The sequence below is a fragment of the Aotus nancymaae genome, unplaced genomic scaffold, assembly GCF_030222135.1.
Source record: "Aotus nancymaae isolate 86718 unplaced genomic scaffold, 86718_ANA_hifiasm-v0.15.2.pri h1tg000069l, whole genome shotgun sequence".
In the NCBI taxonomy this organism is placed as follows: domain Eukaryota; kingdom Metazoa; phylum Chordata; class Mammalia; order Primates; family Aotidae; genus Aotus; species Aotus nancymaae.
Window position 1 is genome coordinate 2,536,909 of NW_026988484.1, and position 23,020 is coordinate 2,559,928.

The window sequence follows — 23,020 nt, forward strand, 5'->3', positions numbered from 1 at the left end:
TTGGCAGCCCAGGAGAAGGGCGCTTCCGGGCGGGGCGTAAAGACGATGGCCAATCACAGCCTGCAAGCGGGACTTCCGTCGTCGCTCTCGGACTACCGCTTTGGCGTTTATCGGTTTTGTCTGCGCCTGAAGGGGCCGCGTTTCCAGGCGAGGGACGTGATCTTGGGAGCTTTCTGGGCCCGTGAAAGCAGGAGCGAGGGAGGCACGAGAGTCGGGGAAGTTCCGCCTCCGTGACGTATAAGCGTCCCTACCGCGACGAACATCGCCCCCGAGCCCCAGCGTTCCCCGCTGCCGTAGATAAAGGCGGCCCAGTGGGACCCTCGGGCCGCACCGCGTGGGGGTGTCCGCAGCTTTCGGGGGTCGTCGTCGTTGGCGTTGTGTCGGCTTTATGGGGCGCGAGGCAGAAGCCGAGAAAAGCTACGCGTTTGGAGGTCTTGACCCAGCGTGCGGACGGCTCCAGGCATGGAACGTGTGCCAGGGGTCTCCTGGCACCCACTCGGTCGGACCCATCACCAGCGTCCAAACTCTCTGATTGAGACGTATCTGCCCCAGGTCCCCCGCGGCCCTACCGAGCAGTGTGCAGCGTTCACAGGTGGGGGCGGGGGTGTCACCATTTCAGAATCCAGGTTGTTGAGACGTGGAGGGTACAGGAGGAGGGATCTGCATATGCGAAGACTTAGACGTGAGACCCACCCGAGCGTTCAGGAAGGCTCTCGTGCCCCCTCCGCAGCGAGTGGAGAGCGTAAGAGGGGTCCTGCCTCTCCTGACACGCTGAGGGTGCTGGGAGCCATGAAAGGTTTTGCACAGAAAAGGGATGGACGTGATCTGAGTTAGAATTTTGAAAGTATTCCAGTGGCTGCTGAATGAACACACTACTGGAGAAGGTGGTTGTAGCGGGGCTGGAAGCAGGGAGACTATGGGGAGGTTATTGCAGTGTTGTTCCGGACAGTTATGATAGTGGCCTGTCCAGAATGGAAGCAGGAGTGATGGGAGAAGTGATCCTAATAAATCTTCCAGGTAGAGTTGATGGAATTTCTTGTTACCTTACATAAGTGGAGTAAGCATGAATAGGGGTGAAGAACCATCTTAAGTGTTTAGGAAGAATTAGGATGCCTCCTGTGGAGAATAGAGGTTGGCGATTGGCAGGAGGAGGATGGATTTGTAGGTATAGAATCTGAATTGTCTGGAGACCTGTGAGTGGGTGTCGAATGGGCCCCTGGATAGATACATCAAATTCTGGTGTGGCTTCAGGAAGTCCAGACTGCATTATGTTGCTGGTCTGGACCAGGGAAGGGCCTGAAGATACACGATATGGGAAGGAGGGTTTTCGGTTGCAGCTACCGGTGCACCCTCAAGGTGAGTGTGATGTGTTGAGACTAAGGACCAATGACTAGGGCTCGTGCCCAGTGCTTAGACCTCATCTGTCTGCCCATTGGCTTGGTGTTGCAGGGCTTAGTGACCTTTGAGGACAAGGTCAGTACAGCTTCCAAATGTGGGGCTCCTTAGTGAGGTCCAGGGGGGCTTCTACAGTGACGTGATACCGGAGAGCTTTGTGCTCCTGTGCTCACCAGGTAAGGCTGCTGTGCCTCCTCTTTGCCCTGCACCTGAAATCTGTTTTCCTTTGCCTCTCCCTTGTTCCCTATGGGAGGTGCTGTTGGCCCTGGCACTGGCCAGTGTCCTGCTGCTTATTCCTGGCTGCTGCATAAATAACACCTTCTGCAAAGCTACAGTGACAGTCCCTGCGCTCACTCCTGCGCGCTTGTCTGGCGCCTGAGGCCTCCTGTAGCCCAATTCACCAGCGGCAAAATGAGGACCGTGATGGCAGTGCCAGAAGTCCCGCCCCTCAGCGCCCTGTGTGGCATATCACATGCAGCTGGGTCTTTTCCTGGCTAGGTTACCTGTCAGGATCTGTGACTTTTCTGTCCCTTCTGCCACATTCCCTCATTCTAGTAGAAGTTTTCTGCCAGCTGTCTCTCATGAGTCCCAGTGGGCACTGACATTGTCATTGATTGTGGGATCACTGAGCACTGACTTTGGGATGTTCAGTTCTTCCCAGCTATATACCTGCACAGCTGATATTCACCTACTGTGGTTTGTCATGGAGTGGTTCACCTTGGCGTGTGCTGCCTTCTCACAAACCACCTGATCAGAGCTCTGTAGGATCACTGCCTCCCACTTCTGCAATGTGATCACCTAACTAGAACAAATGAAGAGACCTAACTGGTGGACAGGGTGGCTTAAATTAGGCCATGGACAGAGAGGCCGCATGGTGCACCAGTTCTGTTGAATGGAACACAGCTGTTGGAGAGCTGTTGGCAGTGCCCTGGTGGCTCACCTGGTACCCGAGTTGTGCCCTCTGTTGTCCTGGCACCAGGATGTATAGCCGTGCCTTTTTAAAAAATTTTTTCCTGGCCTGGCACATTGGCTCATGCCTGTAATCCCAGCACTTTGGGAGGCCGGGGGTGGCAGATCACAAAGTCAGGAGTTCGAGACCAGCCTAGCCAATATGGCAAAACCCTGTTTCTACTAAAAGAAATTTTGGCGTGCACCTGTAGTCCCAGCTACCTGGGAGGCTGAGGTAGGAGAATTGCTTGAACCCGGGAGGCAGGGGTTGCAGTGAGCCGAGATCACGCCACTGTACTCCAGCCTGGCGCCTGGCGACAGAGCGAGACTCTGTCTCAAAAAAAAGAAAGAAAGAAAGAAAAATTTAAAAATTAGCCAACCATGGTGGTGTGCTCCTGTAATCCCAGCTACTCAGGAGACTGAGGCAAGAGAATCACTTGAACCTGGGGGACAGAGGTTACAGTGAGCCGAGATCATGCCATTGTCCTCCAACCTAGGCAATAGAGTGAGACTCCATTAAAAAAAAAAAAATTCCCGACCTTCTGACACTCTATCCTACTTTGCCCTGACTTCTGTCCCCTGGATGGCCTCCTTTCTCTAGCTTCCAAGACTCATTCTTTCTTCTTCTTCCCTCTTCCCTCCAATGGCCAGGTCTTCTACCATTGGCCTCCCTTTAATATGTCTTGAACTGATGATGTATCTTTTTTTTTTTTTTTTGAGATGGAGTTTCGCTCTTGTTACCCAGGCTGGAGTGCAATGGCGCGATCTTGGCTCACCGCAACCTCCGCCTCCTGGGTTCAAGCAATTCTCCTGCCTCAGCCTCCTGAGTAGCTGGGACTACAGGCACGCACCACCATGCTCGGCTAATTTTTTATATGTTTAGTAGAGACGGGGTTTCACCATGTTGACCAGGATGGTCTCGATCTCTTGAACTCGTGATCCACCCGCCTCAGCTAGACCTCATTTTCTTTATAAATTACCCAGTTTCAGATATGTCTCTATCAGCAACGTGAAAACAGACTAATACACCAGGCATGGTGGCTCCTGCCTGTAGTCCCAGCTACTTGGGAGGCTGAGGTTGGAGGATTGCTTGAGCCTGGGAGGCAGAGGTTGCAGTGACCTGAGTATGCACCACTGCACTCCATCCTAGGTGAAAGAGTGAGACTCAGTCTCAAAAAAAAAAACTAAAAAAATTGCTTGAAATGTTAATAATGCCTCTAAGCATTTGATTTAATCACAATTATACCTGTGTTCCTAAATTTTTTCAAAGCAAGAAAATTTTAAATAAAAACATTCAAAAATTGACAAGCTATCTTACACTACAAGGATCTACAGGTAGAGTCAATTCTGTGGACAGTTATAACTGAAAGCAGATAGATATTTAAAGATGGAGGTATGTATAGAGGAAGGGAGGCAAAATTAATTAAGGTACTTGACATCTGCGAACTGTCTAAGGATCCTAAAAACAAGACCCTTACAGGGGAGCAACAAAGAACCATTTACTCTCTGCCAACAACAGGGACATTCTTCACTGAGACTGCCCTGCCTTTCGTTGTTATGTGTCAAGGACACTTAGATTGGTCCAGAGGAAAAAGGAACAAAGAAGCAAGTTTGTGATGTGTGGGGCAAGGCAAGAACTAGATAGTCTAAGGACAAGCAGGGCTGGGAATTACCTTCTGCTCATCCAAGTTACAAGGAGAGCAGAAGTTTTGGGTGAGCGTCCAAGAACAATCACAGACTCAAGAACAATGGAGTCTTACGGGCTGGGAATTCTTTGTGTAGAGGTTGAAAAACTGACCTTCAACCTTTACAGGACACTGACACACGGAGAGGTCAAACCCGCGCCCAGGACGCACAGCCAGTGAGAGGCAGCTGAGAAGGGAACCCGGAGCTCCAAGCTACTGCTCGTCCACCTACACCTGCCCTAACCAGTGCGTTTTCTTCTCCGTGCTCTCTGCGGCTGTGCTCTTCTGGAACCTCGGCCGATTCTGCTTTTGCACCTGCAGGGTTTAGTCTCCAGGGCTGCTTAGGTGGGCGCGAGGAACCGGGAATCCCAACGCGGAGCGTCCGGAGACTCCACTAGTGCCACGGAGACCTTGGAAACCCGGGGCGGCTGCGCTCTACTCCATTTCCCCCGACCACACCCGGCAGCGCTTGGCCGTTGCCATGGAGACTGGTAATAGCCCCGCCTCCACGCCAGAAAAACAGGCGGGAACCACATGACCCAGAAGCCTGTGCGCAAGCGTCTGCGTGCCTATTGGGCCAATGTGAGCTGAGGGGGCTGGACTTCCGGCTCTGGGACTGTCATTTCGCTGCCCGCGTCAGGCCGTACCGGTGGCCTGGGCTGTGGCGCGCGGGTCGGGGCCCGAGGCGGGCGGCTAGGAAGGTACTGACCGCGAGCACCCGCTGGCTGTCGCAAGCCTCGGTTTCTTTCAGTGCGGCGTGGGCGGCCCGGGGGCAGTCGGACCCCAACGGGAGCCACGCGTTCTCCGGCGCCGTGGAAGCCCCGGAGGGGCGCACCGGGCATTCTGCGCCTAAGACTAGCGGGGAGGCTGAGGCGCGCACGGGGCAGTCGCGGGACCCTGCGGGCGGAGATGGCGGTGCCGGGTGGTCCACGCCTGTCTCCCCGCCCAGCTGCGGGTTTCGGTGGCCGCCCTGACAGACCCACGCGGGGGAGCCCCTCTCCCATAGACCGCGCCCCCACGGAGGGAGGCCCTTTCCTAGACCTCTCGCCCGGGCGTCTTTCCTCTTCCTGCCCTGGGGCGTCAGTGCAGACCCCTGTGTTCAAGGCACCTGTGGGCTGAGGTTCTGAAGGAAGCTCGGAGGGGAGAGTTCTGCACGTGGAAAACCTGGGCGGGGAGCTGGAGCCCAGGCGCTTCTGGGACTCGGGGAGAGGGGACGCGTGTGGCTGCAGCAGCCGGCAAGGAGGTGGGCTTTATCTCGAGGGCGTCGGGAGACATGGAAAGTTTTGAACAGAATCAGGACATCCTCTGAGTTGGAATTTTAAAAAGGTTCCACCGCTTGCTGCGTGGAGAACAGACATGCAGGGGTGTCGGCCTGAATGGAAGAACCTACTGCCACAATCTGTGCAGCAGTGGAGGTGGGCGACCAGGTGAACTCTGGTGAATCTGTGGATGCATCAGGTGTGGGGTGGTTGAAGAATTAACTGCCCCACGTTGTTCACCCTGAGCGCCTGGAAGAAGGGAGCTGCTGTAGACAAAGAATCGAAGGGAAAGCAGGTTTCCTTCAGGGGAAAGATCAGGAGTCTGGGATGTCACAGACTGGTCATGTCACTAGACCTGACGTTGTTGGTGGCCTGGGCTGAGGACAGGGCATATGAACTGGACTGAGGAAGGCGGTAGTGACTCAGGCGTGGGCAGTTAAAGCTTGAGGGTAAAGAAAACTGGCTGGGGGGCCTGAGGCTATCAGGGGAGGAGTTCGGGGCAGGTTACTGAAAGGAGAAGATGGCAGCAAAATGGGAAAGAAATAGGGGCGCCATGTGGAGGGAGGGAGGGATTGAATTCCTGTGTGTTCACAGGTTCTTGGGGCTATTCCCCTTTGATGACTGGTGGGGATCATCCTTTCCCTCAGGCTGTCAGGCAAGCACAGCAGGGGAAGATCTCAGTGGTGGGCATGTGTGCGGGGTCCACAGCTGGGACTTTACACCGTTGCTCATTACAAAAGCAAGAAGGACATATTTGGGGAGGGACATGAGTGGTCATGCTGAGACATGAGTGGATACTTGGGGCTGCCTTTGGTGTGGCAGCTAAGAGCCCAGTCAGAGCTTGCTCTAGCCTGATTGTGTAGGGGTGGCCAATGGGGAGTTCCATCAGAGGCCTGGACCAAGAGGGCAGAGGAGAGGGGTTCCAGACAGGTGAGGGAAGTGCCACTTGAAGATAATCCTGGGGCAGAACCCAGGGAAGGAGGGACATCGGGGGAGGTGACTGTTGGGATGGGGAGCTTGGTCCTGGGTCATATCCATACCTTAGACCATGCCCACCTCCACCTCCCTGCCCTTTTAGGATCTGATGGCTTTCGAGGATGTGGCCGTGTACTTCTCCCAGGATGAGTGGGGGCTCCTGGACACAGCACAGAGGGCCCTGTACCGCCATGTGATGCTGGAAAACTTCACACTTGTGACCTCACTTGGTAAGGCCCTGAATGCTCCCTGGAAAGTGCAGTTGGTGACCATCTGGCCTGCCAGGACTTCCTCTTCACTTCCCTCCTGGCCAATGAGCAGGATCAAATCTCGCTGGGGCCATGTGGAATAGGGGTCTGGTCCTGTAGACATGTAGTCTGGTTGGGTTAACCACTCCCTGCAACCCTGTCCAGCTGTGGCCTCTCCTGTGCCTGGGCACAGTCCCCTTCCTTTGCTGCTCTGGGGACGCATGAACTACTCCTATGGTCCACTTGCCCTGTGTCATCTTTAGATTCTCCCAGTTGCACCGATGACTATTTCCATGAAGCCCTGACTCCTGCTCTCTGTTGGGAGGTAGGTTGTCTTGAGCTGGGGCTGGGCTCTCACCTGCTTCTCTTCCTCACAGGACTCTCCACCTCCCGACCTCTTGTGGTCATCCAACTTGAGCGTGGTGAGGACCCCTGGGTTCCCAGTGTGAAGGACATGACCTTGGCCAGGAACGCCTATGGGAGGCGCAACACTGGTGAGTGGGAGCTCAGGGTGGGGTGAACTTAGGACCAACCTGTGGCCAAGCCTCTGTCCCCCCTTTTCTGACTCTGGAAACAAATCCTCCTCTCCTGCCTCCCACCTTACTTCTTCTCTTCCATCATCAGCCTCTTCTGGAGGCTGCAGACTTAGTAGGTGCCCTTGAAGGGAGAGCTACAAGGGCACAAGAGCTGGTTCACACAGAAGGGCCCAACCTCAGCTGGGCTGTGTGGCCTCGAATCCTCCATGACTAGTGGCCATGATTGATAGGTCATTTATTTCTCCCATCATTCATCTTTGGATTCATCAGATGTTTCTTTTTTATTTTATTTTATTTTTTTTAGAGACGGGGTTTTTCCATGTTGGTCAGGCTGGTTTCGAACTCCTGACCTCAGGTGATCCACCCGCCACAGCCTCCGAAAGTGCTGGGATTACAGGCATGAGCCATCATGCCCGCCCTCATCAAATGTTTCTTGAGGGCTTGCAGGAACTATAGACACAGCCTTGACCAGGACACTTCTGGTCCTACCTTTGTGGGGCTGATGGGGAGAGACACTCAGTAAACAGGATTCTGGAGTAAAAGTCTAAAGCACTGGATGGAGGTCATTGCAAGAGCAGGCTGGGGAGTCGGTGCCCGAGAGGGGGGCACCGGGGAAGAAGGGGGTGAGCTATGGAAAGGGAGTGGGTGGAACAGCCAGTATGGAGACCTGGGTGGCACACAGCAGCTGCTGTTTTCCTCAGCCCTGCATCCTGGGTGTCTGGGGGCTGCCGCCTTGATCATGGGAGTTCCCACTGCAGTCAGTGCCACACCCATCAGGGCAGATGCTTCCCCCAAACCCCCAGGGCTGGCCTCACCTCTACTTTGCCCCTAAGCTTTTGTGCCAGCCCCCACGTTCCCTCTTGCTTGTCCACTCAGCCTACCCTGGTCCTCTCCTAACCAGGATGCCCCAGGCAACCACTATTTCTCTGCCTTTAGGTTCCTGGTGTTTGGAAGAGGATGGAGATGTTTCTGGAGAAGCAGCACGGCCAGGGGCCTTCCCAGATACTCCACCTGTCATGACTGCTACTGTCGTCCCTGTTGCCGGCGCCTGCCACAGTACAGAAGGCCTGCAGCAACAACCGGGTGCCTCCCCATCTAGGGAGAGAAAACCCACGGGGGTGTCGGTGATCTACTGGGAGAGGCTCCTGCTAGGCTCGGGCAGGGACCAGGCCAGCATCAGCCTGCGACTGACCTCCCCGCTCAGGCCCCCTAAGAGCAGCTGGCCCAGGGAAGAGACCCTCACAGAGCACCCGGTGCCTGGGAGGCACTCCAGGGTGCCCAAGCGGCAGAAGCCATGTGCGCAGGAGGCCCCTGGGAGAGCCTTCGGGAACACCCCGGACCTGGAGGCCGCCAGCGGTCAGGGGAATCACGGAATGGGTGCGGCTTGGCAGGAGCCTCAGAGACTCCTCGGTGGCCAGGAGCCCTCGACCTGGGATGAGCTGGGCGAGGCTCTCCACGCTGGGGAAAAGTCCTTCGAATGCAGGGCGTGCAGCAAAGTGTTCGTGAAGAGCTCCGACCTCCTCAAGCACCTACGCACCCACACCGGGGAGCGGCCCTACGAGTGCTCCCAGTGCGGCAAGGCCTTCAGCCAGACGTCGCACCTGACGCAGCACCAGCGCATCCACAGCGGCGAGACGCCCTACGCGTGCCCCGCGTGTGGCAAGGCCTTCAGGCACAGCTCCTCACTGGTGCGGCACCAGCGCATCCACACGGCTGAGAAGTCCTTCCGCTGCTCCGAGTGCGGCAAGGCCTTCAGCCACGGCTCCAACCTCAGCCAGCACCGCAAGATACACGCGGGCGGGCGTCCCTATGCCTGTGCGCAGTGTGGGCGCCGCTTCTGCCGCAACTCGCACCTGATCCAGCACGAGCGCACGCATACGGGCGAGAAGCCCTTTGTGTGCGCGCTCTGCGGTGCCGCCTTCAGCCAGGGCTCCTCACTCTTTTTGCACCAGCGTGTGCACACGGGCGAGAAGCCCTTCGCCTGCGCACAGTGCGGCCGCTCCTTTAGCCGCAGCTCCAACCTGACCCAGCACCAGCTCCTGCACACGGGCGAGCGGCCCTTCCGTTGCGGGGACTGTGGCAAGGCTTTCGCCAAGGGCGCTGTGCTGCTGAGCCACCGCCGCATTCACACGGGCGAGAAGCCCTTCGTGTGCACGCAGTGTGGTCGCGCCTTCCGTGAGCGCCCGGCCCTCTTCCACCACCAGAGGACCCACAGCACAGAGAAGACCAATGCCGGAGCAGCAGACTGCACCCCTGCGCCAGGACTCCTTCAGGTGCATTGTCGGAAGGTGCGTCGGGGAGGGAAGCCAAGCCCAACCCTGAAGCCAGCGAAAGTCTGAGGTCACAGGTTGCAGCCTCACCCTTTCTTGGCCTTTTGTGAATCCCTTTCATAGCTAAAGGGTCCATGTCCTCTTCAAATCCACGATGGGGAAAAGCCCTGTGCCTGAGAGTCAGGGAAGAGGGAGACCCTTTGGCAGTGGTTCCATTTGCAGGTGGGAACAGAATTTGCCAGTTTGTTCATAGCTCACACCTCCATCCCCAAAGAGGTAACATTGCGGAAGCGTCAGAGAGGACATGTCAGTCCCAGCTGTAACACTGCAGAAACATCAGAGGGACTGACATGTCAGCTGGGCCTCTGGTGGGACTGAGGCTGTAGCTGGAGCCATAGGAGGCTGACAAAATCAGCACTGCACGATGGTGCTACTTCATGTGTTACGATACTGGATGCTGAAGTGAGGGGAATGCAGACGTGGGGTAGGGGTAGCCCAGAGAAGCTTAGGCCATCTGCATACAGACTGGCTGCTGTACAGACGCTGAGGACAGTTTCCCCCCAGGCATCTGTTCAAGTCTTCGTGGGGGCCATCCCGCTAGACAGGAGACTACAGGGGGCTGGGAATCAGGGTGTGGCCTATGTGTGTCAGCCTCCTCCTCTGGGAAAAAGGAAAGGTTTGGGTCTACTTAGTGTCATGTTTGCAGATTCCGCAAGGCAGGATCCTAATGACAGTCAACCTGTGCTCACTGCCGGCTCCTGGCCAAGTGTGAGGGGCTGGCCTGGGGTCACACACACAGCCGCCTCAGGAGAGGGATGCCCGTGGGGGAACATGTGGCTCTCAGCATTGGAAGGACAGAGCTAGGATGATGGCTTTCCAGTGGCACTTGCTCAGGTTCTCATCCACGTCTCAGCTTGGCCAAGGCCTGTCACTGACTCATTTACCAAAGTCGATGTGATGAGGAGCCTTTACACTTGAAAGGACAGTGATAGCTTCAGAGCAGATAAGGCGGAGCTGCTCATTTTTGCTGGGTTTGGTGGCCACTTCCCCCCGCAACTCCCTGTCTCATCTTACCCTTATTATGCCTCCTCAGTTGGAGGCTGGACAGAGAGCTGAATAGGAAGGACTTGCCATTACCTAGGGCCATGCATGACACCGTCCTGAGGACCTCCCCACCCCAGTGTAATGGCCCTGGATGGCAGAGACAGAAGGGTGGACTGGGGGCCATTTGCTGCCCATGGCCTTAAGCCTACTATACCCCATCCCTACCCAGGACCTTACCCTCAAGGAAATTAATGGTCTTTTCAATGGAAAAAATAAAAAGACGAGCATTTGCAACTTAAAATAGATGTAGTTTCCTTTACAGCAGTGTGGACCTCCACAGCACAGCCTCCTGTCTCTATTCCAGGGCATGGTTCAGTTTTTTTTTTGAGATGTAGTTTCGCTCTTGTTGTCCAGGCTGGAGAGCAATGTCATGATCTTTGCTCACTGCAACCTCTACCTCCTGGGTTCAAGTGACTCTCCTGCCTCAGACTCCTGAGTAGCTGGGATTACAGGCACGTGCCACCACACCCAGCTAATTTTCGATTTTTAGTAGAGACAGGGTTTCTCCATGTTGGTCAGGCTGGTCTCAAACTCCTGACCTCAGGTGATCCGTCCACCTCTGCCTCCCAAAGTGCTGTGATTACAGGCGTGAGCCACCATGTTTGTTTGATTGTTTGTTGAGACAGCATCTCAGTCTATTGCCCAGGCTGGAGTGCAGTGGGGCACTCTCGGCTTCGCCTCCTGAGTTGAAACCATTCTTCTGCGTCAGCACCTTGAGTAGCTGGGATCGCAGGCTTCCACTACCACACCTGGCTGATTTTGGTATTTTTAGTAGAGATGAGGTTTCACCATGTTGGTCAGGCTGGTCTCAAACTGACCTCAAGTGATCGGCCCACCTTGTTCTCCCGAAGTGCTGTGATTACAGGCGTGAGCCACCGTGCCTGCCTACACCATGCCTGCCTACATACCATGATTTTAAAGTTGCAGTGCTTCCCTGTTGCTTGTAACTCAGTCTTGTCTTTTTAGTGGTAACCAATTTCTGTTTCAAACTGAAAGGTGCATGAGGGTGAGTTCCGGTATTAGTCTGTTTTGTGTCACTATAAAGGAACACCTGAGGCTGGGTAATATATAAAGAAAAGAGGATTAATTGGCTCATGGTTCTGCAGGATGTACAGCCATGGCACCAGCATCTGCATGGCTTCTGGTGGGACCTCAGGAAGCTTGCAATCATGATGGAAGGTGAAAGAAGAGCTGGCATATCACATGGCAAGACAGGAAGCAAGAGAGAGACGGAGGAAGTGCCACACACTTTTTTTTTTTCTGAGACAGTTTCGCTCTTGTTGCCCAGGCTGGAGTACAATGGCACGATCTCAGCTCACTGCAACCTCTGTGTCCTGGGTTCAAGTGATTCTCCTGCCTTAGCCTCCTGAGTAGCTGGGATTTATAGGTATGTACCACCATATCAGCTAATTTTTGTATAATATTTTTAGTAGAAACAGGGTTTTGCCATGTTGGCCAGGCTGGTCTCAAATTTCTGGCTTCAAGTGATCCACCGCCTCAGCTTACCAGAGTTGGGATGACAGGCATCAGCCACTGCGCCCAGCTGTCACACACTTTTAAACAACCAACTCTTTCATGAACTCAGAGCAAGAGCTCACTTCTCACCAAGGGGGATGGTGCTAAGCTACTTGTGAGGGATCTGCCGCCAGACTACCGTGGGATGTTTGTCTACTCCAGATCTCATGTTGCAATGTGATCCCCAGTGTTGGAGATGGGGCCTGGTGAGAGGGGTTTGGGTCATGGGGGTGGAGGGCTCGTGAATGTCTTGGTGCTGTCCTCGTGATAGTTAGTTGTCACAAGATTTGGTTATTTAAAAGTATGTGGCACCTCCTTCCTTTCTCTCTCGCTCCTGCTCTCAGCAGGTGAGATGCCTGCTCCCCCTTCATTCTACCATCATTGTGATCCAAGTCAACCTTTTTATAAATTACCCAGCCTTAGGTATTTCTTTGTAGTAATACAGGAATGGCTTAATATACCTCATGATCCAACACCTCCCACTAGGCCCCACGTCCAGCATTGGAGATCACATCTCAACATGAGATTTGGAGGGGACACACATCCAAACCATATCAGTTTTCTTGTCTGTAAGTTAAGAGGCACCTGCTCCCTCTAAACCAATTCTGGGTGACTAGAGATTTATGAAGGTGGAGGGATGTTTGTTCATGATGTGTTGTGGCCTCATAGGGTCTCCCTACTTCTGCAAGAACACCACTTTCAGGGACTTTTGGCTCAGCCAGAAGGTTCACATAAAGGTTGGTCATCTGGCACTTTGAGCACTCTGCCAACGCAGGTGATCATAGATTCCAGGACATATAAAAGAGTGAATCGCTGGGCACAGTGGCTCACGCCTGTAATCCCAGCACTTTGGGAGGCCAAGGCAGGCAGATCACAAGGTCAGGAGTTCAAAAGCAGCCTGGCCAAGATTGTGAAACCCTTTCTCTACTAAAAATACAAAAATTAGCCAGGCGTGGTGGCGGATGCCTATAATCCCAGCCACTCGGGAGGCTGAGGCAGAGAACTGCTTGAACCTGGGAGGTGGAGGTTGCAGGGAGCTGAGATTGCACTACTGTACTCCAGCCTGGGCGACAGGGTGAAACCTGGGAGGTGGAAGTTGCAGTGAGCTGAGATTGAACCACAGCAACCTCCAGTCTGGGTGAAATAAAAAGAGCTCTATCATCAGATGTCAGCTTAATTAAAAGCTGAGCTGATATTCAGGAGATATATATATATATATATAATTTTTTTTTTAAAGAAAAAATAACCTTTCTGCTTTTTCTCATTTGGATCCTGTTCTGGGAATTTTTTTTTTTTTGAGATGGAGTTTCGCTCTTGTTGCCCAGGCTGGAGTGCAGTGGCGCGATCTCGGCTCACCGCAACCTCCGTCTCCTGTGTTCGAGCGATTCTCCTGCCTCAGCCCCCTGAGTAGCTGGGACTACAGGCACCTGCCACCATGCCCAGCTAATTTTTTGTATTTTTAGTAGAGACGAGGTTTCACCGTGTTGACCAGGATGGTCTCGATCTCTTGACCTCGTGATCCACCCGCCTTGGCCTCCCAAAGTGCTGGGATTACGGGCGTGAGCTACTGCGCCCGGCCCAGAATTTTTTTTTTCATTTGACTGAAACTCCTTTTTAAATATGTTTGGTCCCTCTGTTTCCTTCTTTTCTTGTTAGTATGATGTACAATTTTACTGGCCTTCTGAAAAACTTAAAATCTCTCCAAATTGGTTTATTTGAGTTGTTCTCCCATTTTCTTCTGCTCTTTCTTCCTTTTGCTATCTTTGATACCACATAAAGAAATCTGGAAGAGTCTTCTAATGTCCCTGAGACCCTTTGAGGAACACAGAAGAAGTGTCATATATACCTTTTGTGGAGTCTTCTGTCTTCCTCATGGAGTCCTAGAGTAGCAGGCAGTTTATTTTAAGTCTAAAGCTCTGATCTGTTTTACATTGAGTTCTCTGATGTTTTGGCTTGAGGGGTTCTATGAAAGAACATGATCTTTGGGTGAGTAATGGCTGGCAAGTTACTGGCAAGGGCTGCAGTTTTGGTGGTACGTGATAGCAGTTGTCAGTGAGTGGTCTACTAATTCCTTTGCATGTTTAAATAAGAAAACCTTTGTTTGAACACTTGGAGACTTATAGAAACACTCAGCACCAAGGGATAAGAATCCTGTGGGAGACGGGCTGATCACAAAGTGGGCTAATTGGTGCTAGGTCTTCCACCAGCCTGTGGAAGCACAGCCCCATCCTGTGGTATTTCTATCTTGTGGGGGACTCAAGATTCCATATAAAAGTGGGATTCTTGATTTTTAAAGCGCTAGATGCTCTGCCTTTCAACTGTGTCAGTTTTTTACATAGATGAGGTTTCACCATGTTGGTCAGGCTGGTCTCAAACTCCTGACCTCGTGATCTGCCTGCCTTGGCCTCCCAAAGTGCTGGGATTACAGGTGTGAGCCACCGCACCCAGCCTATATTTTTCATTTCTAAAAAATGCAGCCCTGGCTGGGCGCGGTGGCTCAAGCCTGTAATCCCAGCACTTTGGGAGGCCGAGGCGGGTGGATCACGAGGTAAAGAGATCGAGACCATCCTGGTCAACATGGTGAAACCCCATCTCTACTAAAAATACAAAAAAAAAAATTAGCTGGGCATGGTGGTGCGTGCCTGTAATCCCACCTACTCAGGAGGCTGAGGTTGCGGTGAGCCGAGATTGCGCCATTGCACTCCAGCCTGGGTAACAAGAGCGAAACTCCATCTCAAAAAAAAAAAAAAAAAAATGCAGCCCTGCTTGAGTAGACGTCTTCGATCACTGCAGATCGCTAACAGGCTGTGCTACTCCCCAAGAAGGAAAAGGACAAAACTTAAAATGGCCGTGGTTAAAGATGTGATTGTCAAAAAAAAAAAATGGTCATTTTATTTTTTGTGGCTGAAAACTCAACATAATAATCATAATTATGACTGATAGCATACCATATACCAGTCATCTTGTTGTTCAAACCAGGATGAGAAGTGGAAAATGTATTAGAAAATATCACTCAGCACTGGGCATGGTGGCTAACGCCTGTAATCCCAGCACTTTTGGAGGCTGAGGCTGGTGGATCATGAGGTCAAGAGATCGAGACCATCCTGGCCAACACAGTGAAACACCATCTCTACTAAGAAATACAAAAATAAGCTGAGCATGGTGGTGTGTGCCTGTAGTCCCAGCTACTCGGGAGTCTGAGGCAGGAGAATCACTTGAAGGGGAGGCGGAGGTTGCAGTGAGCTGAGATTCAGGCAGATCACTTGAGGTCAGGAGTTCGAGACCAGCCCTACCAACATGGTGAAACCTTGTCTCTACTAAAAATACAAAAAATTAGCTGGGTGTGGTGGCATGCACCTGTAATTTCAGCTATTCGGGAGGCTGAGGCATGAGAATCTCTTGAACCCAGGAGGCAGAGATTGCAGTGAGCCAAGATTGCACCACTGCATTCCAGCCTGGGTGACAGAGCAAGATGCTGTCTCAAAAAAAAAAGTTTAAATTATTTCAAAGTAACAAAATTTATATTAAAACATTCCAAACGTGATGAGCCTTCTTGCGCTACAAGGATTTACAAGTAGAATCAATTAGGTGGACAGTTAGAGCTGACAGTAGACAGAGAGAGTTATAGATGGAGGTAGGTATAGAGGGAGGGAGGCAAAAAGAATTAAGGAACTTCACACCTGAGAACTGTCTACAGGTCCCAAAACAAGACAAAGAGAGAACCTTTTATTCTCTGCCAACAAGGACAGTCTACATTGAGACTGCTCTGCCCTTCGTTTTATGTGTCAAAGACACTTAAATTGGTCTGTAATCCCAGCACTTTGGGAGGCTGAGGCAGGCGGATCACCTGAGGTCATGAGTTCAAGACCAGCCTGTCAAACATGGTGAAACCCCATCTCTACTAAAAATACAAAAATTAGCCGGGTGTGGTGGTGTGCACCTGTGGTCCCAGCTAGTAGGGAGGCTGAGGCAGGAGGATCACTTGAAGCTGGAGGCGGAGGTTGCAGTGAGCCTAGATCGCACCACTGCACTCCAGCATTGGCAACAGAGCAAGATCCTGTCAAAAAATCAAAACAAAACAAAAACTTAAATTGGTTCCAAGAAAAAAGAATCAATATTGTGATATGTGGGGCCAGACAAGAACTAGATGGTCTAAGGACAAGCAAGCCTGGGGAAGTACCTTCTGCCCATCCAAATTACAAGGAAAACAGACGCTTTGGGCAAGCGTCCAAGAACAATCACAGACTCAAGACAAATACAGGCTTACAGGCTGAGAATTCTTGGCTTAGAGGTTGAAAAACTGACCTTAGGCCGGTCGCGGTGGCTCACACCTGTAATCTCAGCACTTTGGGAGGCTGAGGCGAGCGGATCACGAGGTCAGGGGTTTGAGACCAGCCTGGCCAACATGGCCAAACCCCGTCTCTACTAAAAATACAAAAGTTAGCCAGGCGTGGTGGTGCGCGCCTGTAGTCCCAGCGACTCTGGAGGCTGAGGCAGGACAATCACTAGAACCCGGGAGGTGGAGGTTGCAGTGAGCCGAGATTGTGCCACTGTGCTCCAGCCTGGGCGACAGAGCAAGACAACGTCTAAAAAAAAAACAAAAAAACACCTTAAACATTTACGGGACACTGACACAGCAAGAGGTCAAACCCGTGCCCAGTACGCACGGTTAGTGAGAGACAGCTGGGAAGGGAACCCGGAGCTCCAGGCAACGACTCCTCCACCTCCACCTGCCCTACCCGGTGCGTTTTCTCCCCCGTGCTCCCTGCTGGTGTTGCCTTCTGGAGCCTTGGCAGTTTCTGCTTCCGTACCTGCAGGGTTTAGTCTCGGGGCTGCTTGGGTGGGTGCCAGGAACCCGTAACCCGGAGGCAGGACTACCCACCAGGCGAGTCCACCAGCGCCACCAAGACCTTGAAAGCCCGGGGCAGCCACGCAACTCCATTTCCCAGCGCCCCGCGCAGCGGCGCTTGGCCGTTGCCATGGAGACCGGTACGGGCCCCGCCTCTACGGCGAGAAACTGGCGGGAGCCACGTGACCCCGAAGGCTGCGCGCAAGCATCCGCGGCGCGCATTGGACCAATGAGAACCGGAGGGCTGGACTTCCGGCGCTGGGGCTGTCAGTTCGCCGCTCGCGTCAGGTCACACCGGTGGTCTGGGTTGGGGCCCGCTGGTTGGGGTCGGTTTCCAGGAGGTTCCCGGGGCCCGAGGCGGGCGGCGAGGAAGGTACTGGCTGAGGGCCCGCCGCGGGCTCGCCCTGCTCACGCGTCGTGACCAAGGGCGCCGGCCGCGCCCCCTGAACCTCTGTTTCTCAGCGCGTCGTGGGCGTTCCGGGGACTGTCGGCCGCAGCGGGAGCAGTGCGCCCTCCCGCCGTACGGCAGCCCAGGAGGCTGCGCGCTGAGCGTTCCGCTTCCGTGACGGCCGGGGAGGCCGAGGCGCGGGGTGGGCCGGGGATGCTGCGCGTGGGGATGGCGGTGCCGGGCGGTCCACGCTTTTCTTCCCTCCCGGCTGCGGGTTCCGCTGCGGCGGCGGCCCTGACAAGCCCGCGCCGGGGAGGCGGGGGAGCCCCTGCTCCCACAGACCGCGCCCCCACGGAGGGAGGCCCCTTTCTGGACCTCGCCTCGTCGTATTTCTTCTCCCTGCCCTGGGTGCTTACCCCGGTGTCCACGGCACTGGTGGGCTCCCGACTTCCGGCAGCCAAGCGGCTGAGGTCCTGAAGGAAGCTCGGAGGGCAGAGTCCCGAGTGTGCAAAACCTGGGCGGGGAGCCGGAGCCCAGGCGCTTCTGGGACTCGGGGAGAGGGGACGTGTGTGGCTGCAGCAGCCGGCGAGGAGGTGGGCTTCATCTCGAGGGCGTCGGGAGACATGGAAGGTTTTGAACAGAATCAGGACATCCTCTGAGTTGGGGTTTTAAAATGGTTCCACCGTTTGCCGCGTGGAAAACGGACATGCAGGGGTGTCGGCATGAATGGAAGAACCTGTCTGGGCAGCTGTAGAGGTGACATCAGGTGAATTCCAGGTGCATCTGCGGATGCATCACGTGTGGGGTGGCTGAAGAACTACCCCATGTTGTTCAGTCTGAGCGCCTGGAAGAAGGGAGCTGCTGTAAACAGAAAGGAGGATTAATGGGAAAGCAGGTTTCCTCCAGGCGAAAGATCAGGAGTCTGGGATGTCCCAGGTTGGTCATGTCACTGGATCTGACGTTGTTGGTGTCCTAGGCTGTGGACAGGGCCTATGAATTGAACTGAGGAGTGGGTAGAGACTCAGCCAGGTGTGGGCAGTTACAGCTTGAGGGTAAAGAAGACCAGCTGGGATGCCTGGGGCTATCGGGAAGGGGAGGAGGGGAGGGTGGCAACGGAGAGGGAAAGAAATAGAGGGGGCATCCTGTGGAAGGAAGAAGGGATTGAGTTCCTCTGTGTTCACAGGTTCTTGGGATGCTCCCCTGTGCTACTGGTAAGAATCATCCAGTCTCTCAGGCTGCATGAGCAGCCTGGAAATGTCAGGCAAGCAGGCTCAGTAGGGGAGGGTACCAGTGATGGATATTCCTGGGAAGCCCCAGCTGGGACTTACACAGTTTATTGTTACAAGAACAGAAAGGGCACATCTGAGGACGGTCATGAGCGGTCATACTGAGTCATGAGTGGACACCTGCGGCTGCTCTTGGTGAGGCAACTGAGGGCCCAGCCAGGGCTTGCGCTAGACTGCTTGTGTATGGAGTGGCCAGTGGGGAGGCCAAGAAGGCATCTGTGGTGTGGACAGGAAGGGAAGAGGGGAGGGGTCCCAGACATGTGAGGGAGTGCCATCTGAAGATAGCGGGGGCAGAACCCAGGGAAGGAGGGTGCGTGTCTGAGGGACATCATGGGAGGTGGCTGTTGAGATGGGGAGCTTGATCCTGGCTCACAATCATACCTTAAGCCAAGCTTGTCCAACCCCCTTCCCAGGATGGCTTTGAATGTGGCCCAGAACAAATTCTTAAACTTTCTTAAAACATGAGATATTTTTGCAATTTTTTTTTGTTTAGGTCATCAGCTATTAATAGTATTAGTGTATTTTATGTGTTGCCCAAGACAATTATTTCAGTGTGGCCCCGGGAAGCCAAAAGCTTGGATAACCCAGTTTTAGACCATGCCTATCTCCCCCTCCCTGCTCTTTTAGGACCAGATGGCCTTCGAGGATGTGGCTGTGTACTTCTCCCAGGAGGAGTGGGGGCTCCTGGACACAGCCCAGAGGGCCCTGTACCGCCGCGTGATGCTAGACAACTTTGCACTTGTGGCCTCACTGGGTAAGGCCCTGGATACTCCATGAAATGGGCTATAGATGACAAGCTGACTGGCCAGGACTGCCCCCTCACCTCCCTGGTGGCTGATGAGCAGGCCCATACCTTGCAGCCAGGGGCCACGTGGAATAATAGGGGGCTGGTCCTGTAGACATGCAGTCTGGTTGGCTCAACTGCTCCCTGTGGCCCTGTCCAGCTGTGGCCTCTCCGTGCTTGGGCTCAGTCCCCTTCCTTTGGTGCTCTGGGCACAGTTGCTGCCCTGGCGATGAATGAGCTATTCCTGTGAGACCCTTGCCCTGTGCCATCTTTAGATTCTCCTGGTTGCACAGATGACGTTTTCTATTTCCATGAAGCCCTGACTCTTGCCCTCTGTTGGGAGGTGGGTTGTCTTGATCTGGGGCTAGACTCTAACCTATACCACCTCCTCACAGGACTCTCCACCTCTCGACCTCGTGTGGTCATCCAACTTGAGCATGGCGAGGAGCCCTGGGTTCCTAGTGGAACGGACATGACCATGTCCAGGAACACCCACAGGAGGTGCAACCCTGGTGAGTGGGAGCTGAGGGTGGGGTGAACTTGGGACCAACCTGTGGCCATGCCTCTGTCCCTGCTTCCCATACTCCCAAGAAGCACCCTCCTCACCTACCTCCCACCCGATTCGCTTCTCTTCCATCATCAGCCTCTCCTGGAGGCTGCAGCCTTAGCTGCCCCTGAAGGGGGAGCTCCAAGGGCACAGAAGCTGGGTTGGCACAGAAGGGCCCTCAGGCTATGGTGAGACCAGCTCAGAGTCCTGCCATCAGCGGGGCTGTGTGGCTTCAAACCCCCCACGGCCTAGTCACTGCCACGATTAATGGGCCATTTCTTTAACCCATCATTCATCTTTGTGTTCAGCAAACGTTTCCCGAGTGCTCACAGTGGCCAGGCCCATTCCAGGCAATGTAGACAAAACCTCAACCAGGCTAATCCTGGTCCTGCTTTTGTGGGGCTTGTGGTGTGGTGGGAGAGGCTGTCGGTAAGCAGGATTCAGGAGTACAGTCTAGAGCACTGGATGGAGGTCATTGCAAGAGCAGGCTGGGGAGTCGGTGCCCGAGAGGGGGGCACCGGGGAAGAAGGGGGTGAGCTATGGAAAGGGAGTGGGTGGAACAGCCAGTATGGAGACCTGGGTGGCACACAGCAGCTGCTCAGTTTTCCTCAGCCCCGCATCCTGGGTGTCTGGGGGCTGTCGCCTTGATCATGGGAGTTCCCTCTGCAGTCAGTGCCACATCCGTCAGGGCAGATGCTTCCCCCAAAGACCCAGGGCTGGCCTCACCTCTACTTTGCCCCTAAGCTTTTGTGCCAGCCCCCACGTTCCCTCTTGCTTGTCCACTCAGCCTACCCTGGTCCTCTCCTAACCAGGTTGCCCCAGGCAACCACCGTTTCTCTACCTTCAGGTTCCTGGAGTTTGGCAGAAGATGGAGATGTTTCTGGAGAAGCAGCATGGCAACGGGCTTTTCCAGATACCCTACCCGTAATGACTACTAGTGTCTTCCCTGTTGCGGGCACCTGCCACAGTACAGAAGGCCTGCAGCAACAACCAGGTGCCTCCCCATCTCGGGAGAGAAAACCCACAGGGGTGTCGGTGATCTACTGGGAGAGGCTCCTGCTAGGCTCGGGCAGTGGGCAAGCCAGCATCAGCCTGCGACTGACCTCCCCGCTCAGGCCTCCTGAGGTTGGCCAGCTTAGGGAAGAGACCCTCACAGAGCACCCGGTGCCTGGGAGGCAGCCCAGGACGCCTGAACGTCAGAAGCCATGTGCACAGGAGGCCCCTGGGAGAGCCTTCGGGAACACCCCGGACCTGGAGGCCGCCAGTGGTGGAAGGGATCACGGAATGGGTGCGGCTTGGCAGGAGCCTCAGAGACTCCTCGGTGGCCAGGAGCCCTCGACCTGGGATGAGCTGGGCGAGGCTCTCCACGCTGGGGAAAAGTCCTTCGAATGCAGGGCGTGCAGCAAAGTGTTCGTGAAGAGCTCCGACCTCCTCAAGCACCTACGCACCCACACCGGGGAGCGGCCCTACGAGTGCTCCCAGTGCGGCAAGGCCTTCAGCCAGACGTCGCACCTGACGCAGCACCAGCGCATCCACAGCGGCGAGACGCCCTACGCGTGCCCCGCGTGTGGCAAGGCCTTCAGGCACAGCTCCTCACTGGTGCGGCACCAGCGCATCCACACGGCTGAGAAGTCCTTCCGCTGCTCCGAGTGCGGCAAGGCCTTCAGCCACGGCTCCAACCTCAGCCAGCACCGCAAGATACACGCGGGCGGGCGTCCCTATGCCTGTGCGCAGTGTGGGCGCCGCTTCTGCCGCAACTCGCACCTGATCCAGCACGAGCGCACGCATACGGGCGAGAAGCCTTTTGTGTGCGCGCTCTGCGGTGCCGCCTTCAGCCAGGGCTCCTCGCTGTTTAAGCACCAGCGTGTGCACACGGGCGAGAAGCCCTTCGCCTGCGCACAGTGCGGCCGTGCCTTTAGCCACAGCTCCAACCTGACCCAGCACCAGCTCCTGCACACGGGCGAGCGGCCCTTCCGTTGCGGGGACTGTGGCAAGGCTTTCGCCAAGGGCGCTGTGCTGCTGAGCCACCGCCGCATTCACACGGGCGAGAAGCCCTTCGTGTGCACGCAGTGTGGTCGCGCCTTCCGTGAGCGCCCGGCCCTCTTCCACCACCAGAGGATACACACTGGTGAGAAGACCGTCCGGCGATCCAGGGCCAGCCTGCAGCCCCAGGCCAGGTCTGTTTCTGGGGCATCATCAGAAGGTGCGCCAGTGAAGGAAAGGGAGCCCACTCCTGCCTTGGGCCCAGCCGCAGTCTCGGAGCCAGCAGAGGTCTGAGGTCACAGGTTGCAGCCCTGGCCAAAGGGCATATGTCCTCTGCAGATCCACAGCAGAGAAAAAGCCTCGTACTTGCTAGTCAGGGACAAGGGAGCCCCTTTGGCTGTGATTTTATTTGCACGTGGGGACAGGATTTGCCAGTATCTGCATCCCCGAAGAAGTAGCACTGTAGAAACATCAGCGGGAGGACATGGTGGCTGAAACTCTAGTGGGGCTGGGACTATTCAGAGCCAGTAGGAGGCTGACAGTCACAGCGCTGCCATGTGGTACTGTTTCATGTGTTATGACAGTGGATGCTAAGGTGAGGGGCATGTGGACATAGGTTGTGTGACCCAGAGAAACATCTGCACACAAACTAGCTGCTGGATAGATGCTGAGGGCATTCTCCTCCCCCCGCCCCCACCCATTACCACTGCCTCTGTTCATCCAAGGCTTCCTAGGGGCCAGCCTAGCAGACAGGAGACCACAAGTGATGGGATCAGGTGGGCTCAGAGTGTCAGCCACCACCTCTGGGAAAAAGAAAAGGGTTGGGTCTACCGAACATCATGTTTTCAGATACTGACAGGTGGGGTCCTAATGAGAGCCAACATGTGCTCACTGTCAGCTCCTGTCCTAAGTGCTGGGAAATTTCTCTTGAAGCCCTGAGAGATGGCTGCTGTAGCTGGTATCCCCCCTTGGAAGATGAGGAAACTGAGGCACACAGAGGCGGAGGTGAGTTGCCATGGCACACAGCAGAGCTGGGACCCAAGCCCAGGTGGACTGACCCAGCGTCCAGATACCTCATGTTCTGGGCTGCACTCTGGCCAGGTGTGAGGGCCTGTCCTGGCTTCACACACACAGCCGCCTCAGGAGAGGGATGCCCGTGGGGGAACATGTGGCTCTCAGCATTGGAAGGACAGAGCTAGGATGATGGCTTTCCAGTGGCACTTGCTCAGGTTCTCATCCACGTCTCAG

General features: G+C 54.8%; 2 protein-coding genes across 12 annotated transcripts; both read left to right on the forward strand.

Annotated features, from left to right (window-relative positions):
• The first annotated feature begins 72 nt into the window (after nt 1-72).
• ZNF324B (zinc finger protein 324B) lies at nt 73-13,412 on the forward strand. Of its 5 annotated transcripts, XM_021668150.2 has the most exons (6): nt 73-592; nt 4,157-4,519; nt 6,366-6,492; nt 6,888-7,004; nt 7,983-9,334; nt 11,527-13,412. In XM_021668150.2, exons 3-6 carry the CDS (start codon nt 6,372-6,374, stop codon nt 11,788-11,790), a joined length of 1,854 nt encoding a protein of 617 aa, XP_021523825.2. In that variant the 5' UTR covers nt 73-592; nt 4,157-4,519; nt 6,366-6,371; the 3' UTR covers nt 11,791-13,412. The 5 variants fall into 5 exon arrangements, with proteins under 5 accessions (XP_021523825.2, XP_021523826.2, XP_021523823.2 ...); XM_021668151.2 differs by lacking the exon at nt 4,157-4,519; XM_021668148.2 differs by lacking the exon at nt 73-592 and having other exon boundaries at nt 599-4,519.
• Nucleotides 13,413-17,060: 3,648 nt separating this feature from the next.
• Nucleotides 17,061-22,074, forward strand: LOC105731438 (zinc finger protein 324A). Of its 7 annotated transcripts, none has more exons than XM_012473180.3 (5): nt 17,616-18,108; nt 18,356-18,593; nt 19,086-19,212; nt 19,638-19,754; nt 20,637-22,074. In XM_012473180.3, the coding sequence occupies exons 2-5, from the start codon at nt 18,567-18,569 to the stop codon at nt 22,064-22,066; spliced, it is 1,701 nt and encodes a 566-aa protein (XP_012328603.1). In that variant the 5' UTR covers nt 17,616-18,108; nt 18,356-18,566; the 3' UTR covers nt 22,067-22,074. The 7 variants fall into 7 exon arrangements, with proteins under 7 accessions (XP_012328607.1, XP_012328603.1, XP_012328604.1 ...); XM_012473181.3 differs by having other exon boundaries at nt 18,524-18,593; XM_012473182.3 differs by having other exon boundaries at nt 17,616-17,938; nt 18,524-18,593.
• Nucleotides 22,075-23,020: the final 946 nt, after the last annotated feature.

What these genes read in the sequence shown, in the direction of transcription:
- ZNF324B (XM_064367423.1), top strand. Translation starts at nt 5,405, where the DNA reads ATGGAAGAACCTACTGCCACAATCTGTGCAGCAGTGGAG. An exon ending in CAATCTGTGCAGCAGTGGAG is followed by an intron (nt 5,444 to 6,365) that starts GTGGGCGACCAG and finishes CTGCCCTTTTAG; the next exon opens with GATCTGATGGCTTTCGAGGA. An exon ending in CACACTTGTGACCTCACTTG is followed by an intron (nt 6,493 to 6,887) that starts GTAAGGCCCTGA and finishes TCTTCCTCACAG; the next exon opens with GACTCTCCACCTCCCGACCT.
- LOC105731438 (XM_012473179.3), top strand. Translation starts at nt 18,567, where the DNA reads ATGAGTGGACACCTGCGGCTGCTCTTG. An exon ending in GACACCTGCGGCTGCTCTTG is followed by an intron (nt 18,594 to 19,085) that starts GTGAGGCAACTG and finishes CTGCTCTTTTAG; the next exon opens with GACCAGATGGCCTTCGAGGA. An exon ending in CCACAGGAGGTGCAACCCTG is followed by an intron (nt 19,755 to 20,636) that starts GTGAGTGGGAGC and finishes CTCTACCTTCAG; the next exon opens with GTTCCTGGAGTTTGGCAGAA.